The sequence below is a fragment of the Panthera onca genome, chromosome C2, assembly GCF_046562875.1.
Source record: "Panthera onca isolate mPanOnc1 chromosome C2, mPanOnc1 haplotype 2, whole genome shotgun sequence".
NCBI lineage: Eukaryota > Metazoa > Chordata > Mammalia > Carnivora > Felidae > Panthera > Panthera onca.
The window spans coordinates 65580052-65597571 of NC_138347.1; the positions used below are offsets into that span (position 1 = coordinate 65580052).

The 17520-nt window shown below is 42.6% G+C and overlaps 1 protein-coding gene across 3 annotated transcripts in view; it reads right to left on the bottom strand.

Annotated features, from left to right (window-relative positions):
• The window catches only part of POPDC2 (popeye domain cAMP effector 2), a 28742-nt gene extending 18248 nt beyond the window's left edge, over nucleotides 1–10494 (bottom strand). The window contains exons 1-2 of one of the 3 annotated variants that reach the window (XM_060639906.3): nucleotides 9564–10492; nucleotides 4935–5043 (exon numbers count right to left, since the gene is read on the bottom strand). In XM_060639906.3, the coding sequence (XP_060495889.1) occupies nucleotides 4935–5043; nucleotides 9564–10054 (600 nt within the window). In that variant the 5' untranslated portion in view covers nucleotides 10055–10492. Of the gene's footprint in view, nucleotides 1–4934; nucleotides 5044–9563 lie in introns of all 3 variants that reach the window. The other 2 variants (XM_060639907.3, XM_060639908.3) reach the window with 2 other exon arrangements.
• Between the last annotated feature and the right edge of the window lie 7026 nt (nucleotides 10495–17520).

Consider the following 17520-nt stretch of genomic DNA (forward strand, 5'->3'; position numbering starts at 1 on the left):
ATCTCTCCAAGCATGGTGCCTCATGAGAAAAAAATTCTGAAAGAAGTACTCCCAATCTGCCCATTCCTAGCAGTTCAGCAAGGAGTCGTCACTATCTGCCAAGGCCCATACTTTATAGGTGTACTTACCAATACTTCCCAAACAGGAAATCAGAGTACTGACCCTGAAGCAGGTGTGAAGAAAAGCCACTCTGGACATAAATGGTGTCCTTGATGCCAAACACAAAGACAATGGGCATGCTTATGAATGTGATTTTACTTCTTCCATCTTAAAACAAACCCAAATAAAATCCTTTTTCTTCCCCCTAGCCTCTCTTCTTTGGCTAGCTACGGCCTCATTAGTTTACTCCCCTTCTCAGCAAAACTCCAGGAAAATGGTTGTCTGTGCTTGCTGTCTGCAGCTCCTCTCCTCTCACTCTGTCTGAAACCAGCAAGGTTTTGCCCCTCCCAGTCCACACACACACTGTTCCTGGTAAGGTCACCAGTGGCCTCTAAGCTGCAGTGTGACATCAGTTTTCCTGGTCAACCTTGCTGATGGTCCCTTCTCTTTAATGAGCTTTCTCTACTCGGCTCACAGGGTGCCACGCTCTCCTGGGACAACCTCCTCGTCGCTCCTTTGAGTCTTCCTTTTCCTCTCCAACTTCTCAACACTAGGGTATCCCAGAGTCGGTCCATTCTTAAACTTTTCTCTGTCTAAACTCACTCACTTAGTGATCTCATCTAATCGAATGGCTTGGAATATCATCTGTGTTCCAAAACTCCCCAACTTGTGTCTCAGGCGCAGACCTCATTCTTTAATTCTAGACTCAAATATTCAACTGCCTGTGCGGCATCTCCATTTACATGTTCGTAGATGACACAAATCTAATATATCCAAAACTGAACTTCCTCTTTTCCTCCAAAACCAATTCTACTTGTAGCCTGCCTTATTTCAGTTGATAGCAGCTCCATCTTTCTGGTTGCTCAGACCAAAAGCCTTAGAGTCTTCCTTGATCCTCCTTCTCACACACACACTACATGCGAAGCATTAGGAAATTCTTTTAGCTCTGTTTAGAAAATTCATGCTCTGGCCCCACATGATGTGGTTCCTTATCCCCTCTTTGATCCTCTCCTACTATTCTCTCCTCTTCCTCTCTCTGTTCCAGCCACCACTGCCTCATTTCTGTAGTTCAAATATGCTAGTCCCTCCCACCACAGGGCCTTTGCACTGGCTCTTCCTTCTATCTACTCTGCTCTGCCCTCAGCTTCCCAGAGCTCACTGTCACCTCCCTCAGGTCTTTGTTTAAATGTCACCTCCTCAACAAAGAGTTCTATGACCACCCTACATAAAATTGCATCTGTATCTCTCTTAAGCCACTCTATTTTTTTCACTATTTTTTTCATTATCTTTTAACATCTTACATAGTTACTCATTATCTCTGTGGCTTATTTTTTTATTTTTATCTCCCCTACTAGAGTACAAATGGCATGAAAGCAGGGAACTTCCTTAGTTGTTCACTGATACATCGCAAACACCGTTAACAGTGCCTAGTATACAATAAATGCTCCATATACATTACTGAAGTGATTGAATGAATCAGGTAAAGACTACAAATCTTATATGCTGCAAAACAACCGAATGTGACTTTCGGACGTCCTGTATAAAATCCTTCCTCAGAGGTCTTCAGGAAACTTGTTTATTGCCTGATTCCCCCATGCATATGCATATGTCTGTAACAAAGTTTCAACAATCTTTTTCTTTAGTTCTCACTTCAGAGGCTGATTAAATGAATCAAATGAAAAAAACATATGTAAAGAGGACTTGGGTTTAGTAAGACACAATGTAAATTGGAGAAATAATTATGATTTCTGTGTGATACCTCCTATGCTATGTCCTTGGTGACGAATGAGAGGATCACAGTGCTAAACAGTCAATAAATTCTTATTTAATTGGATTGCTGAGAGGTGTGATGGAACATTGATTCATTTGTGGTAAACACAATGAGAATTATGATTCAGACAGTCACTACAGATTGCCCTATTAGTCCACAAACACTATAATTGCAGAAGGCAAGGACAGAATGAACTATAACTCAGGACAACACCTGACATTTACAAAGAGGAAATGAGACTTTACACAGCCAATAGCAAACGTGTGGATCTTATTGCTCCCAGAGGAGGTGCACACTAAAAATATAAATGGGAGGAATATGACGGTAGCTACATTCCAGGCTGAGAGGCCATCTGGGGTTACAGCCCCTCCTTTCAAGCATAGCTTAGGGGAGGACACCCAGCTTATCCACCACCTGTTCATCAGTGTCAATGTCAGAAACAGAGCCTGGTCTATCTGGCTCAGGACCGGTTCTTAGGGCCCTAAAGGAGTTCTCACAGGAGACTGCTGGGCTGGTTGGAGACGGTAGGCGTGTGTGTGGTGGAAGAGGAACATGATTAGTGGAGGTCTATGGCTGGTGGCCTGGCAGTGGGATGGGGATTGTCTGTCTCTCAGGATCTGTCCTCACAGAGTCAGAAGTCAGGGTGGGGCAGAAGCAGGCCCATTCAAGTGGCCACTGCCTGGCATGTATCTATTCTGGAGTTAGCTCAAATGCTAGCTTGGGGGTCTCCCCAATAGAAGTGATAGAAGTAACATGGAACGCAGTACTAGCAAACTATTTGGACAGGGGAGTCCTTATAAGGTGTGTGTGTGTGTGTGTGTGTGTGTGTGTGTGTGTGTTCATTCCACTGTACTAGTGACCTGCTCATTTTTAAAAAGAAAAGAAATATTGGGTGGGAGAATGGGCTAAATGGGTGATGGGCATTAAGGAGGGCACTTGTTGGGATGAGTACTGGATGTTAGATGTATGTGATGAATCACTAAATTCTACTCCTGAAATCATTATTACACTATATGTTAACTAACTTGGATTTAAATTAAATTTTTTAAAAAAGGTCTATATGATCATATGTTGGTGAGGATGCGGAGAAAAAGGCACCCTCGTGCACTATTGGTGGGAATGCAAACTGGTGGAGCCAATGCACTGGTGGAGCACGACAGTTTGGAGGTTCCTCCAAAAGTTAAAAATAGAACTACCGTAAGATCCAGTAATCACACTACTAGGTATTTACCCAAAGAATACAAAAACACTAATTCAACGGGATACACATACGCTGATGTTATAGCAGTATCATTTACAATAGCCAAGACATGGAAGCAGCCCAAGTGTCCATTGACTGACAGATGAATGGATAAAGAAGATGTGGTGTATAGGTACAATGGAATATTATTCAGCCACAAAGAAGAATGAAATCTTGTTTGCAACAACATGGATGGATCTAGAGGGTATTAGGCTAAGTGAAATAAGCCAATCAGAGGAAGACAAATATCATAGGATTTCATTCATGCTGAATTTAATTTTTTTTTTTTAACGTTTATTTATTTTTGAGACAGAGAGAGACAGAGCATGAACGGGGGAGGGGCAGAGAGAGAGGGAGACACAGAACCGGAAGCAGGCTCCAGGCTCTGGGCCATCAGCCCAGAGCCCGACGCGGGGCTCGAACTCACGGACCATGAGATCGTGACCTGAGCTGAACTCGGGCGCTTAACCGACTGAGCCACCCAGGCGCCCCCATGCTGAATTTAAGAAACAAAACAAACAAAAGCAAGAAAAGAGAGAGAGTGCATGAGAGAAAACAAGAAACATACTCTTAACTATAGAGAACAAACTGATGGTTTACAGAGGAGATGTGGGTGGGGAGATGGGTGAAATGAGAAAAAAAGAAGCATTTATAAGGGTGCAAATTTCCTCTTCATTTTTCTTCTCCTAGCTCTGCTAATACAACCATGGTTTGCTTATGCTGTAATTACCCCTGAGGTTGTTTTCATGTAGTTTGAGATTTGGGGGGGAATAAAAGTGTGAAGAAAAAAAAAAGAACAGAAATAGTAGAGCCAGGCAACTTGACTTTGCCACTTTTGAGACGAAGACTTTGGGCAAATTGCTTGATGTTTTGGAACCTCAATTTCCTCATGTTAAGTGGGGTAATAATAATATCCAACTCAGAAGGTTGTTGCGAGAATCAATAAGGCAATATAACATATGGTGCCTCCCATGTACTAGCCATTCAATAAGTGAGAGCTGCAAAGAAGGGAACTAAAGTCTGAAGGGTTGGCAGCCCCCACCTTGGAACATGTCTGTGGATGCCTCACAGAGTTCTGAGACACCAACTGCCCACTGCCAGGCCAGTTCAGAAAAGCTTTCTTGAACACTTACTGTGTTCACGGTACTGTCCTTTGGAGCCCGAGAATAGAGAGAAGGGGAAGCCCAGATTTCTACTCAAAGAGTTAGGAAAGGAAAGACAGAAAGGAAACCAGATCATGAGAACAGGGAGCAATATATGCACCAGTCAGCAGAAGTAAAAAGAATAGAAAGGCACACAGACAGGAACAATAAGCTTTGGGATAGAAGCTGATGAGGTCAGTCTGGGCAGGCTTCAGAGGAAGTAAGATGCCATAGCCTCATTTAGAGGGGGGAAATGCATTTCAGGCAGAAGGTACAGAGGGGGGCAAGCATGGCTGTTGCAAAACAATTGGATGTGTTTAGGGAAGTACTAGTCATTCAGTGTGACCAGTATGAGCAAAAAGTGGGAAGGAGAGAGGGGCTGGAGATGTGGCTGGATATCACAAAAGGTCTTAAGGAGTGTGGGTTTTTATTTTGTGATCACTGAGTTTTAGGCATAGGAGTGACATGGCCCACCTATCAGGGGTTAGGACCTCCCTGTCCCACCCCACCCACCTCTGCCAGCAGCCCACGCACTCTTTCCACAGAAGGAGAGTGCTCCCATGTCTAGCATCACATTGGCGGTGGTTCAGAGAACAGATGTAAGCGGGGAAAGATGGAGGGGGCATATCACTGGGTCACAGTGGGATGGGGTGGGACGGTGCTGCCACAGGCTCCCTATTACCTGGAACACCCCCTCCTCGGAGGGCTGCAGCGATTCCCACTCAGGAGAGTCCATGAACTGGTAAGGAAAGATGTAGTGCAGAAATTGCCCATCCTGGCTCACACGAACCCTGGCAAAGGGAGAGAAGAGACCATGTGGGAAAAGGAAAGTGACTACCCAAATATTCTTCAGTCTACATTACATATTTAAAAATGGAAAATGTTGAGAATCCAATATGGGCTTTTTCCTCTTTCCCCCTGAAAACTCAGAGTTTCAGCTTCAACCTCTCTCTAACATGGGTTATACCAGGAAAGGAGGTGTCTCTATTAAACAAAGGGGGAAGATAAAAAGATCTTTGAGGTATATTCTGTCCATTGGAAAGGAGCTACTGTTTCATTTTTTTTTTTTCCTGGAGCTTCATTGGTTAAATAAATATTCATGGAGTACCTCCTGTGTTCCTGGAGGTCTGGAAATGCAGAGAAGGGTATGATCTGATCCTTGCCTTTAAGAATTTCACAATTTAGTGGAAATCACAGATGCATAAATAACTGACTGTAGGTCAACCTGTGTTATTGTGGAACAGGAAAATAGAGGAAAGAGAGAAATTAATTCTCTTCAAGAGGCAGATTTCTAAAAGGTGACATTGGAGCTCAGTTTTGAAAAATGAATAGGATGTTGAAAAGCAGATCAGGATGGGAATAGATGGAGAACTGGGGATCCAATGTGTTGTCTGTTTTCCAATATCTGTTTTTTCCCTTCCCCCACAATGCTAGAATTTTAGCTGGGCTTGTGGCTGCTCAACTAGACTGCATTTCCCTACCTCCCACGCAGCTAGGTACAGCCATATGATTAAATTCTGGCCAAATGGGATTATTAGCACTCCAAATCTTGCTCCTAATGAACGCCTAGATATATATGTCTACATATAGATTACCAAAGACCATCACCAATTAATAAGCTGTTGCCTTTTATCTGACATCCTAAAGATGGAAGACAGAGGGGATATAGCTCTCACGCCAAGCCAAGGATGTGGTGTTAGCCTATAGTCTCCAATGGAAGAAACACATTTGCTCTTACAAAACCAGGTAATATATAGAGATAGCCAGGCAGAACTTCCCTGAATAATAAGTAGATTCAAGAGAAAATGAAGCGCCATGCTCTCCTACCTCAGGGTCTCCATGGATTCTGTACCCTCCAACTGGATCTCTTCCTAATTTCTACCTTCTCTGTAGATCTCAGCTTAAACATTTCTTCTTCTAGGAAGTTTCATCTGACCTCCCCTGAAAAGTTAGATCCACCAGGTACCTGCTCTCAGTGCACTTTGCATTTCTCTTTGGAAATATTATGTCTGTTATTCATCACTATGTCAAACATTAATTATTGATTTTCTTGATAGCTCCATGAGATAAGAACAGTATTTTTCATATTTTAACACTGGATCCTTAGCCTCTAGCACTCTTCATAAATAATTTTGGAAGGGAAAAAGTAAGAAGGGAAGGTAGGAATGGGGGAGAAAGAAAAGAAGGAAGGAACAATTGAACAGATGAACTCACTTGTGTCACCATAAAAAGCAGACCAACATCTCAAGGAAAAGCTTCTCAAATACAGGAAGAAAGACAACAGGAGAGAATGAGCGTGTTGCTGCATACACCAGACCTTACCAGCTCCTCAGGCAAGGGCTCTGGCCACTCAAGCCAGCTACTAGGAGTGCCATTATTTAGACTATGACATCTAATAAGCCTGCATGGCTCCCTGAAGCCATTTCAATTGGTCTATTATGCTCTTTGTCATTTAAGCCTCTTCTTCCTTCTTGATCTCCTGGACAACAGGTTTTCTTCCTACATGAATAGCTTAGTTGCCTACTCAAGAGACTGTGCATATGAGAGAATTTTGTATGAGAGAAACTCACCAACAGTAAGCACAGCTTAACAGGGTGATAAACTTTGGGGAATTCCCTTGGCTTTTCTGAGTCTTAAAAGGGACTGGTTATAAATATTAAAATAAAAAAAGAGGACATCTGAGGTTTCAGCAAAGGGCTCCAGATGAGAGTCTGCATGAGAGATGGGGAGGTCTGTACAAGAAGCCCCCACTTCCTGGCAAAGAGTTCTTGTTCACAGCTTCAAGGTGTTCAGTACCTAACTGTAACCAGCCCAAGGTACAATGATTCTCCTTTAAAACTGGAACCTGGTCATAGACTAGAAGCCTTGGCTCCCAGCTCTAATTTAGCAAATTTGAGACAGGAGGACATTGAAAGATAACAAATAAGACTCTTGGGGCACCTGGGTGGCCCAGTTGGTTAAACATCCAACTTTGGTTCAGGTCATGATCTCACGGTTCATGGGTTCAAGCCCTGCATTGGACTATGTGCTGACAGCTCAGAGCCTGGAGTCTGCTTGGGATTCTCTGTCTCTCCCTCTCTCTCTCTCTGCCCATCCCCTGCTCATGCTCTGTCTGTCTGTCTCTCTCAAAAATAAATATCTAAAAAAAATTTTTTTAAAGTAAGACTCTTACTCCAAACTTTGAAAAGTAAAGGGAAAATTGTTAATTTTTTTAAAAAAATATTTCATTTATCTATTTTTTTAAAGTAGTTTCCACACCCAACATGGGGCTCGAGCTCACACCCCCAAGATCAAGAGTTGCATGTTCTACAATCTGAGCCAGCCAGGTGCCTCCAAAACTGTTTAATTTTTGATTTGGATTTTTGATGCTAAGTATACTAGGAAAAGCCACACTGAGGGGGCAAGTCCCCCTCTCCCTGTCACGGGGAAGTGGTCTTATATAAGTTCATATTAAATTCATCACATAAAAGATAGCTGAACCATACAATAATCTTAATATACTTCCATACACATGCATCATACTAGTGGAGAGGGCCTTTCTCCCACCTGTCTCAATTCCCTCCTTTGAACAGATGAGCCATGAGGAGCAAATAATATCCTGGATCATGAATGAGAATGTTTCCTAAATTGTCTTTATTTTAAGCATGGAACTGTAGGGGACAAAGAGTCATATTGTATTTGTATTTACACATGTATTTGTTTATAAATAATGCCACTTGCTTACACTTCACTTTACTCGTGAATGAAATGAAATGTCTCCCCACGAAACCTCATAGCTTATTCAACCCAAGACTTTGAGTCCAAAAAAAAATCACATGTATATATAACACTTTTGTTTCTACACATTAGTAGATAAATGCATATTAGCACTACCAGTAGTGGTTGTGGAACCATCATTATCATCCTCAAACTTTTTTCTTTTTCACTGTGTGGTTGACAGTCTTATCTGGTTTCTTCCCCACCCCCACCTTGGAATTAAAGCCTTCTGATAAGATTACTATCTTTATCTTTTCTACCTCATTCTCCTGGTTTCAAAAAAGCAGGGGAGGAAACTGAGGACAAAGCTTTTGAAATACTTTGCTTGCTTTCCACTGAGGCAGTCCAAGTATATACCATGTTAAGTAGTTTACTGTTTGATGCTCAGTCCCACAAGTAAGTCCCTCTAGGGCAATATTTCAAAGATTCCACAAATGCCTACCAAATGTACAGCATAGAGCCCCATGGTATTTCTTCTGAAAATATCAGCCATTGGCCAATACACATGTACAGGGTATAATTGGCCATACACTGATCCTGACTAAGATCATTTTTGCTGGGGCGCTTGGGTGACTCAGTTGGTTGTCTGACTCTTGGTACCAGCTCGGGTCTTGATCTCACTGTTCATGAGATGGAGCCCCACGTTGGGTTCTGCACTGGCAGCAGAGAGCCTGCTTGGAATTTTCTCTCTCCCTCTCTCTCTCTCTCTGCCCCTCCCCCACCCACTTGCACACGTGCTCTCTCCCTCTCTCTCTCAAAATAAATAAACTCTAAAAAAAAAAAAAAGATCATTTCTGCTAATTTTTGACTGTCACCCTTCCTAAAAGGAGTCTAAGGTATCTCCACCAAATCCTCAATGAGATATGTGTGGGCATCACTACTCTTCCCTCACTGTGTGGTCCTTAGATTTATAGTACTTCACTGGTCTGTAAAAGAATCTCAGTAGAACAAATGGGAATGGAAAAGTGGACAAGGAACATTCCCTCTCCTCATCTGGTTGTATACCAAATGGCTTTACCACAGAGCCTATATACAATATCCTCAACACAATTGAGGCTGTTTCCTTGATCCCTTGGCAAGGAACAGGCACTGTTCCCTGTATATACAGTCAGCACTTAGGAAATACTGAATACATATGAAAGGAATAAATCTACCTTATTGAAATGTTCAATTTTCCAGAGTTTATAGAGATGTTGTGACAGCTTAAGCATGATCCAGCAGTGTGTGTATACTGTGTGTGTGTGTGTGTGTGTGTGTGTGTGTGTGTGTGGTCATTTCAGACCCAGGCTCAAGAAACACTCACCCCACACCTCCCAAAACCAAGCGCACCCATAGTCCTTCCTGCCAACCAAGAAGATGCCTCATGATCTTGTTTCCTCTTGGAAAATGCTAAGAAAGAGGAACCAAACCCATGCTTAGAAACATCTGTTTTGGTCTGTTTGACTTGCCATATCCTTCCCTCAATGGAAGGGGCCTCAGAATGCAAAGGGACACACTGGGAAATGAGAAGCATGGGCAGAGGGAGGAAATGCTGAGTAGCGACCCAGTAGCTTACCGGCCAGAGAGTAGCAGGGACAAGCGGTTGATGGGTGTCTCACCCTCCACAGCGTAAGTCTGCTCAGTGGCCAGAGTGAAGACCTGCTCCTCACAGCAGTGAACAATCTCCTTGTACACCTGCAGAGGCACCTGCAGGGGTAGGCACAGCGTCTTGTAGAGGAGATCGAACTCCTCGGGGAGGGTGTTTTTACGCAGGCGGTAGACCAGGTGTGCCAGCTGGAACAGGCAGGCCGTTGCCAGCAGGAAGCTCCAGAGAATGATGTCCAGGCCGCAGGCATCAAACCAGCCCCACATCACGCAGCACACATAGCCTGTGCCCAGGAAGCCAAAGAGGTAGAAGCATCCATATACCCCACTGCCCCCCATGAAGCCCAGGAGCAAGAAGCAGTTGGCCAGGTGGTAGACAGCCCCTTCCATATCCTGCTTCCAGCCACTGCACACTGGGTCCTGCCAGAGAAGCTGGCGCATTGTGCTGCCGTTAGCACTCATCTTCAGGGTGTCTCAAAGCCTTGCTGGGCTTGAAGACTGTCCCCACATAGGGAATTCAAAAAATGAACTAATCTGTCCTCCCAGAGTCTTCTCAGGTCCGGCTTCTCACCGCCAACTCTGCCTTTCCTGAGAGGAATGCTTCCAGTAGGCTTGGGAATAAATGGCAGAACATAGTATACTTCATGGAGAATTTTAAAACTTTTTTCCCTCTCGTTTTCCTTCAGCAAGGTTCTGGCCTTCTTTGCAGAGCTCTGGCAAGATTCCTGGGCTCTAGGTTTCTTAGAGCAGACTTCACATTTGGCTCTTAGCAGAAAAATCTAAATTGTCCCGAGGTAAAGATAGGACTATGGGATCGAAAACTTTAGCGGTGAGGGATAAAGTGGCCACATCCTGCTCTCTGTTGTCCCTAGTCAGAATGAGGAGAGCCCAGCACGGGAGGAACACTTGTGTTCCATTTGGAATGCGTCTCTCTTGGCACCGGAAGAAAGGGTGACCCCAGATGGATACCATGTTTGGAATTGGAATCCAAGAGGTACTGGCAGTGAGAAAAAACAGGCCAGGCACACAGGCAGGCTGGCAGAGCACTTAACATATCTCCCCAGAGGACAAGACCTCTGGGCAAGTGAGGCAGGCTGGGGAGAACAAAGGAAAAGTGAGCAGAGTATTTACCACAGCACTGGCAGGCAGGCAGGCCGGGTACTGCTCAGAGCTCCGGTGGGGAGGGCTAGGGGCTCTCCTGAGCTGGGAGGACATAGCCAAGTAGGAAAGTAGGGGACTATTATAAGAAAAAATCCTAACAGTGAGAACTGGAAAACCCCTCAGAAGTCTTTATTAAGTCACATTATAAACATCTCTAGGCATTTATTTGACACCCATTAAACAAAAATGGCTACGCAAAGCAGTTCTTTGAATTCTAAGCTGACTTTCTCCTGCATATATCTGGATTTAGGCATAGTTAATACAATGGTACTATAGTGCTCAGATCATCACCCTACCCATTATTTGCAAATTATAATAACTACCACCCATTAAACGGCCTACCCGGTGCTGGACCTCAATTAGGTACTTTACATAGATACTATTTAGTCATCATACAACCCCTCCAAATAAATATTATCTTCCTTCTAGATCTAAAAAAAACTGAGGCTCACCTAAGTAACAAGTTCCCATAGGCAGTAAGTGGTCCAGCCAGGATCTGATCCCAAGTCAGACTCAGCGCTGTGCGCCAAGCAGTTTGCACAGCAAGTAGAAATAGACTAGATCCATGACTCCCAATCCCACATGCACCCTCCCCCACCCGCCAGAATTCTGATGACATCCAAGGAACTTCTGGATGAACCTGGGGTCTACTTTGGGTCCCCAAAAAATAAATCTGGAGTATGCAAACATTAAGACATGTCCCTCTGGCTTCCAAATGACTCCTTGATTTTTTTCCCTTGCTGCTACTTAGTATTTATTATCATTCTATTGCCCTTGAGACACTTTGGGGGGGTGTGGTACCCAGTAACTTTCCAAAACTACTTGAGTGCTCAATCCCCAGGGACTTTTATTATACTGCTGATAACCAAACCAAAATTAGTGAGAAATTAGAAATTGTCAAATATGCTGAGGAGTGGAACTTTTTAGCTCAACAAATATTTACTGGGCCCCTGCTATGAGCCAAGCACTCAGAGAATCAGATTCCTAAGAGCTTTCACTCAATCAAGAGAAAGACACTTGAAAACACAACGGCAATTCAGTGTTGGGCACAATAACTGAGTTAAGTTTAAAGAGAGGTGGCTGCCTAGAAGGAAACATTGGGTACAGGAAGGAATACATACGAACTAATGCTGGGTTTGAGGCACAGGCATTGAATTAACCAGGTAGGTAGAGGGAGAAGAGCATCTCTAGTGGTCAGAACAGCAGAGGCAGAGCCATGGAGTTGTGAAAATGCATGGCATGTTAAAGGAAGCCCGTTTTTTCTTTTCTTTTTTTTTTTTAATTAAAATCGCTTGACCAACAATGTGGACCTTACTCCCTTCTTTCTAAAGTTGAGGGGGGAAATCAGTGGTAAAGGAAAAGAGCTAGAGAGTGCCTGGAGAAGGAAAGGCCCTGCCCCAGTCCTCCTCTCAGCGATGACTTGGATGTCATTTGAGCAGCAGAGTGTGGGGATTTCCATACGCTGCTTTTATGTCACCTGCCTGCCTCCCAACCAACCACTGACTTCGGCAAGCAGCAGCTGCTCATCCCTCCACCTTAGTCACGTACCCAGAGCTGCCAGGGCCTCTGTCCCTGCCAGCTATGAGCCAGGAAATCAGAAGCAGGAAAGAAGAAGCAACCAGGGCCCTGCCCAAGATAACATTTCAAAGCAGGTCGTCTTTCTCGGCATGCCTGACCATGGGCTGGCCCTGACCCTTTAAAGAGACAGACGGACCCACTGACTGTTATTCTCAGCCTGCCTTGTCAGTCCACATACGTGCTCATCTGAGCAGAGGATGCTACCATCTATCAAGCAGTCATTGTTTCCTCATGTCATGCCATGACACCTTTCTTTTTTAAATAGAAGAAACAAACTCCGAGAGGTTAAGGAAGGTCAAAGAACTAGCATGTGAACTACAGGGCAGGTCATTTGAGTTCTATGTTCTCTGTGTTGTCCCACCTTGCCAAGTACGTTTGGGAATTTATATGCTATGGGGGATTTGACCTGGTGGTGTGGCCTCACTGGTACATAAGCCCCAGAGGCTGTCACGATAGTGATATTGTTGCCTGAAGGACGGAACCTGTGATGGGAATACAATGCAAAGTTGTGTCTTGTTTGTTTTTAAATCCAGATTTGACTGAAGAGGGAAGACATTTTGTGTCAAAATGGTATGTTCTTATAAGGAAATCCATAAATATGCAGGTAGAAGCACAGAAGAAAATATTGGGGGAGAATAAAAGGAAACAAACAGAAGTCACATCATTTATGGTATTGATTCAACCCCATAAGCATTTATTCAGGGCAAAGTATGTACACCAAGCACAGGGGATATAAAGATGAGCAAGACAATTGTCACCTTCAGGGAACTTTTGGTATGATGAGGAAGAGTGACCCAGAAATAACTGCAATCCAATAAAATAAGTGTATTTGGGGTTCGAAGGAAACCCAAAGGATTGGGGAGAAAGGATTCAGAAAAAACATCACAGGGAAGGTGACATTTAAGCTGGTCTAAAAAGATGACTAGGTGTTCCCCAACTAGGGGAGGGCATTCCGGGAAGGGAGAACAGAATGTGAAGTCAAGTCCAGAAGTAAAACAAAAATACACGGCATATTCTGGTAACAGAGTATAGCCTGCTTTAGGTGAATCAAAAGGAACAGCAGGACATGAGGTGGGAGAGGCAGGCTGGGGCCAGATTATGAAGTCAGCTGGCTAAACTGTCCCTCCCAGTGTGGCGGTGAACCATGGCTGGTGTGTGAACGGTTACTGTCCCATGATGACATAAGGGAAGAAACTGAGAGAATTTAGACATTTTTATAGCAATTTGACAGAGAAAATGGCCATTAAATTCAATAAAAACTTTGGGCTTGCATAATGTATGGGTTTTTTAAGTGTACTCCCACCCGCCTCCATCTCCTTAGTAGTGGTTGTTAATTGGAAAATATTAAACCACATACAGTTTGAAAAACACTGAGCTTGAAATTAACATTTTCCTAATATATATTAAAACAGAACACAGGCATGATGTAGGCTTTAGACACACACTGCCAACGTGACCTTGGGCAGACACCACCGATTGTCTATCAGATAGCCATTCCCCATTTTTACTTAGTTTATGGAACTGTGATCTTGCTTGGGCAATATGTTAAAGAAAGGTGGGCTTCTCCCCCACTTGCCAGGGCTAGAAATAAGACTGGTCAAAGCCAAGGACGATATCCCATTCCCCTTGATGGCAACTGGTTTACGTGTAGGCATGTGACAAATGGGATATAAAAGGAAGAGCATGTAGGAGCTTCTGGGGGAAAAGTATACTTCCTGACAGACAGTAAGAAGTCCTGCTACCTTTTATCCTGGCTTGAATATACTTGTGCAGTGATGTAATGCTTGGAGCTACCATGAGATATGATAGCCATGAGATATGATATACTTAAGGATGAGGATAAAGAGCTGAAAGATAGAATAAACTAGTTCTCAGAAGTATGACTGAGCCACTATCTCAAAACTGGAACTTTCAACCTCCAGACTTCATGACAGGAAGTAAACTGCACTTAATGCTTAAGCGCTTAGTTAGGTGTTCTGGTACCTGCAGTTGAATGCTTTTACATTCAGATCTCCCTTAAGATCTCCATAAGGACTACTCTTCAGGAAAGTTCTCTGAACATCTGCTGATTGTTTTATTCTATGAAAACTGAACATTACACAACTTATTGTGTTCTACTGATACTTTTCTCTCAAAAGTTTGAGTAAACTATGAGAGGAAATGCTCCTTCAAACTCAATTTGACCATTCAGAATGACTCGGTTAAGTGAACAAGATGGTTTAGTGGAAAATTGGTTGCCTACTCAAAATCCACTTATCACTTCCTCCTTGTTACAGAATTCCAGTTTTGTGCTGATATCTAATTATTATATATGAATCCATGGGCGGGAGTGGGGCAGGGATCCTGTTTAAGTCGATCAGCATAAGGCATCCTGTTGGCAACTATTATTAGTCTATAAAAATGCACATAACCTAATTTGGCTCAGACTTAAAAAAAAAAATCGTGCCTTGGGAATGGCTTCTTTCTTCTGCTGGACTTGAATAAGAAAGCACATGTTGGGGCGCCTGGGTGGCGCAGTCGGTTAAGCGTCCGACTTCAGCCAGGTCACGATCTCGCGGTCCGTGAGTTCGAGCCCCGCGTCAGGCTCTGGGCTGATGGCTCGGAGCCTGGAGCCTGTTTCCGATTCTGTGCCTCCCTCTCTCTCTGCCCCTCCCCCGTTCATGCTCTGTCTCTCTCTGTCCCAAAAATAAATAAAAAACGTTGAAAAAAGAAAAAAAAAAAAAGAAAGAAAGCACATGATTTCATCAGTCCTGGAAGCTCTGAGATGAAAATACTTGAGTCTTGGATGGTATCACTGAACCTATGATATTGTTTCATCTAGAGCTTGCCCTAACTCTGGACTTCTAATCATATGAGTTTCCCTTGATGAGGATTTTCTATTACTTGATTTCAAAATCACCATGATACACACAGATGGAACTACCAGCTAGCTAGTTTTTGATACCTAAAGAAACCCTGGGTAGTCACACATGCACTCTTTCTAGGAAAGCTTTTTGGAATAGTCATCATAGTACTGAGTATTTAACTTTATATATTTGTAGTTTATATACACGTATCTACTAGATTATAACTCTTTGACAGTGGGGACCATGTCTTACTAACCTTTGTTCATTATTTAGCACATAGTTAGCATATTATTATGTCCTCAATAAATGTTGAGTCAAATAGCCTCTCATCTCCTTGAGGACAAGATGTATGTCTGATTCACACATGAGTATTCAATATCTAGGGCAGTTCCCTATATATAATACAATTTCACTAAATATGTACTGAATGAATAAATGAATTCATAACTATGAATAGGTTTATATTAGTTGGTACAGGAGAGAACATTGGGCTTGACCTCTACTCACCAAGATTCACATCCCAGGTCGCCAGCTGTTTGACCACAGCAATTTCCTTAAACTGAGTACCTCACTCACTTGTAAAATTGGGATTATGGTTTTTCCAACAGCCTTACATCACACCAACGAAAGGTATAGTTATCCTAAGGTAAACCCTGCTTAGGGTCATAGTCCCATTCTCATCAACCTTCCAGTCAAATGTTAAGGTTAGAAAAAAAGAAATGATTAGAAAGAATGGTGTGACTGTGTCTGTATTAAGAGTTTGGGAATTACTGTGAATAGCAGGGGCTTAGCAAAGATGTATGTCAGAATGTTGTGGTCACCTACCAGGAAGTGAAGTGCTTCATTTTTCAAATCACTGTGGTAACATCTCTTACTTTTATTAGTACCAAAATGCTGTGCATAATCTTTAGGAAGGCTTAAGCATTAGGGAAGGATGGGCAGAGGGTCTTGTGAGATGTATTTCTAACTGTGGCAGATGTCAAGAAGTGCTTTAGTTCCTTTACATATCGTGTGAGCATATCAAACTGGCAAAAGCTGAAAAAATTAGCCTTGCTAAGAACTTAGGGAAATGGGCACCCTCAGATACAAAGGTGCAAATGGGTATAACCTTTCTAGAGATCGGGCAGGCAGTACTCATCCAAAATGAAAACACGTGTAGCCTCTGGTCTATCCTTAGCTAAGTGATTACTTAAGGATTTGTAAAGGATTCCCTATGGAAACTTCCAATGCATGATATTATGGAGCAGCCAAAAAAAAAAAAAAAAAAAAAAAAGTAAAAGTAAAGTATATACATGCAGAAAGAGATGAAAGGCAAGGTCACTAAAAAAGTCCTATTGTAGACTAGTGGGATTTCAGGTGATTTCTTCTTTTCTTCCTTACATGTTTCCATAAAACCAACCAATGAAACAAAATATATAAACAAAACAATAAAACAAATAATTTAGGCATCAGGTTTAGGTCCTGTTCAACACTGATGCTCAATTTCGTGAATGCTATTGGACATTTAGCAAGCATTCTACAAAACATTTGTTTAATAAATGAATGCACAAACAATAGGGAATTGGTTAAATTATTCTAAACTCAGAATGGATTCATACATAGCCAATACAAATCATACTTTAGGACTATATTACAGGCTGGTAAAATTATCAAGGAGAAAAAGAAACTAATATTATGATTTTATTAAAAGTAAATAGCATAGAAAAATGACCTAATTTTTTATTTTAAAAAATGTGTAAATGCCTAGGAAAAGCCTGGAAGAGCATACAGCAAAAATTAACACTGGATGGTAAGTTTGTATTTTCTCCCTTTTTGTAGTTCAGGACATATTCAAGCAGAATCTGGATGGCCATCTGCCAAGGACTGGTGTTGGATGGAAGCTGATTTTTATCTTGGAGTCCAAGATTCTATTTTTCACCTAGCAGAATGCTCTGAAAGCTATGAAGTACTTACTAAAAGTATTATATCCAAATATTCAGGTGAAAACATGAGGATCAAAAAATTAGAGAATGTTAATAACACTAAATGCTACTGTGCCAAATGCTTTATATACACCATTTTATTTTTATTTTTTTTTAATTTTATTTTTTTTTTTTTCAACGTTTATTTATTTTTGGGACAGAGAGAGACAGAGCATGAACGGGGGAGGGACAGAGAGAGAGGGAGACACAGAATCGGAAACAGGCTCCAGGCTCTGAGCCATCAGCCCAGAGCCTGACGCGGGGCTCGAACTCACGGACCGTGAGATCGTGACCTGGCTGAAGTCGGACGCTTAACCGACTGCGCCACCCAGGCGCCCCTATATACACCATTTTAATTAGTGCTCACAATCTTGCACATTAC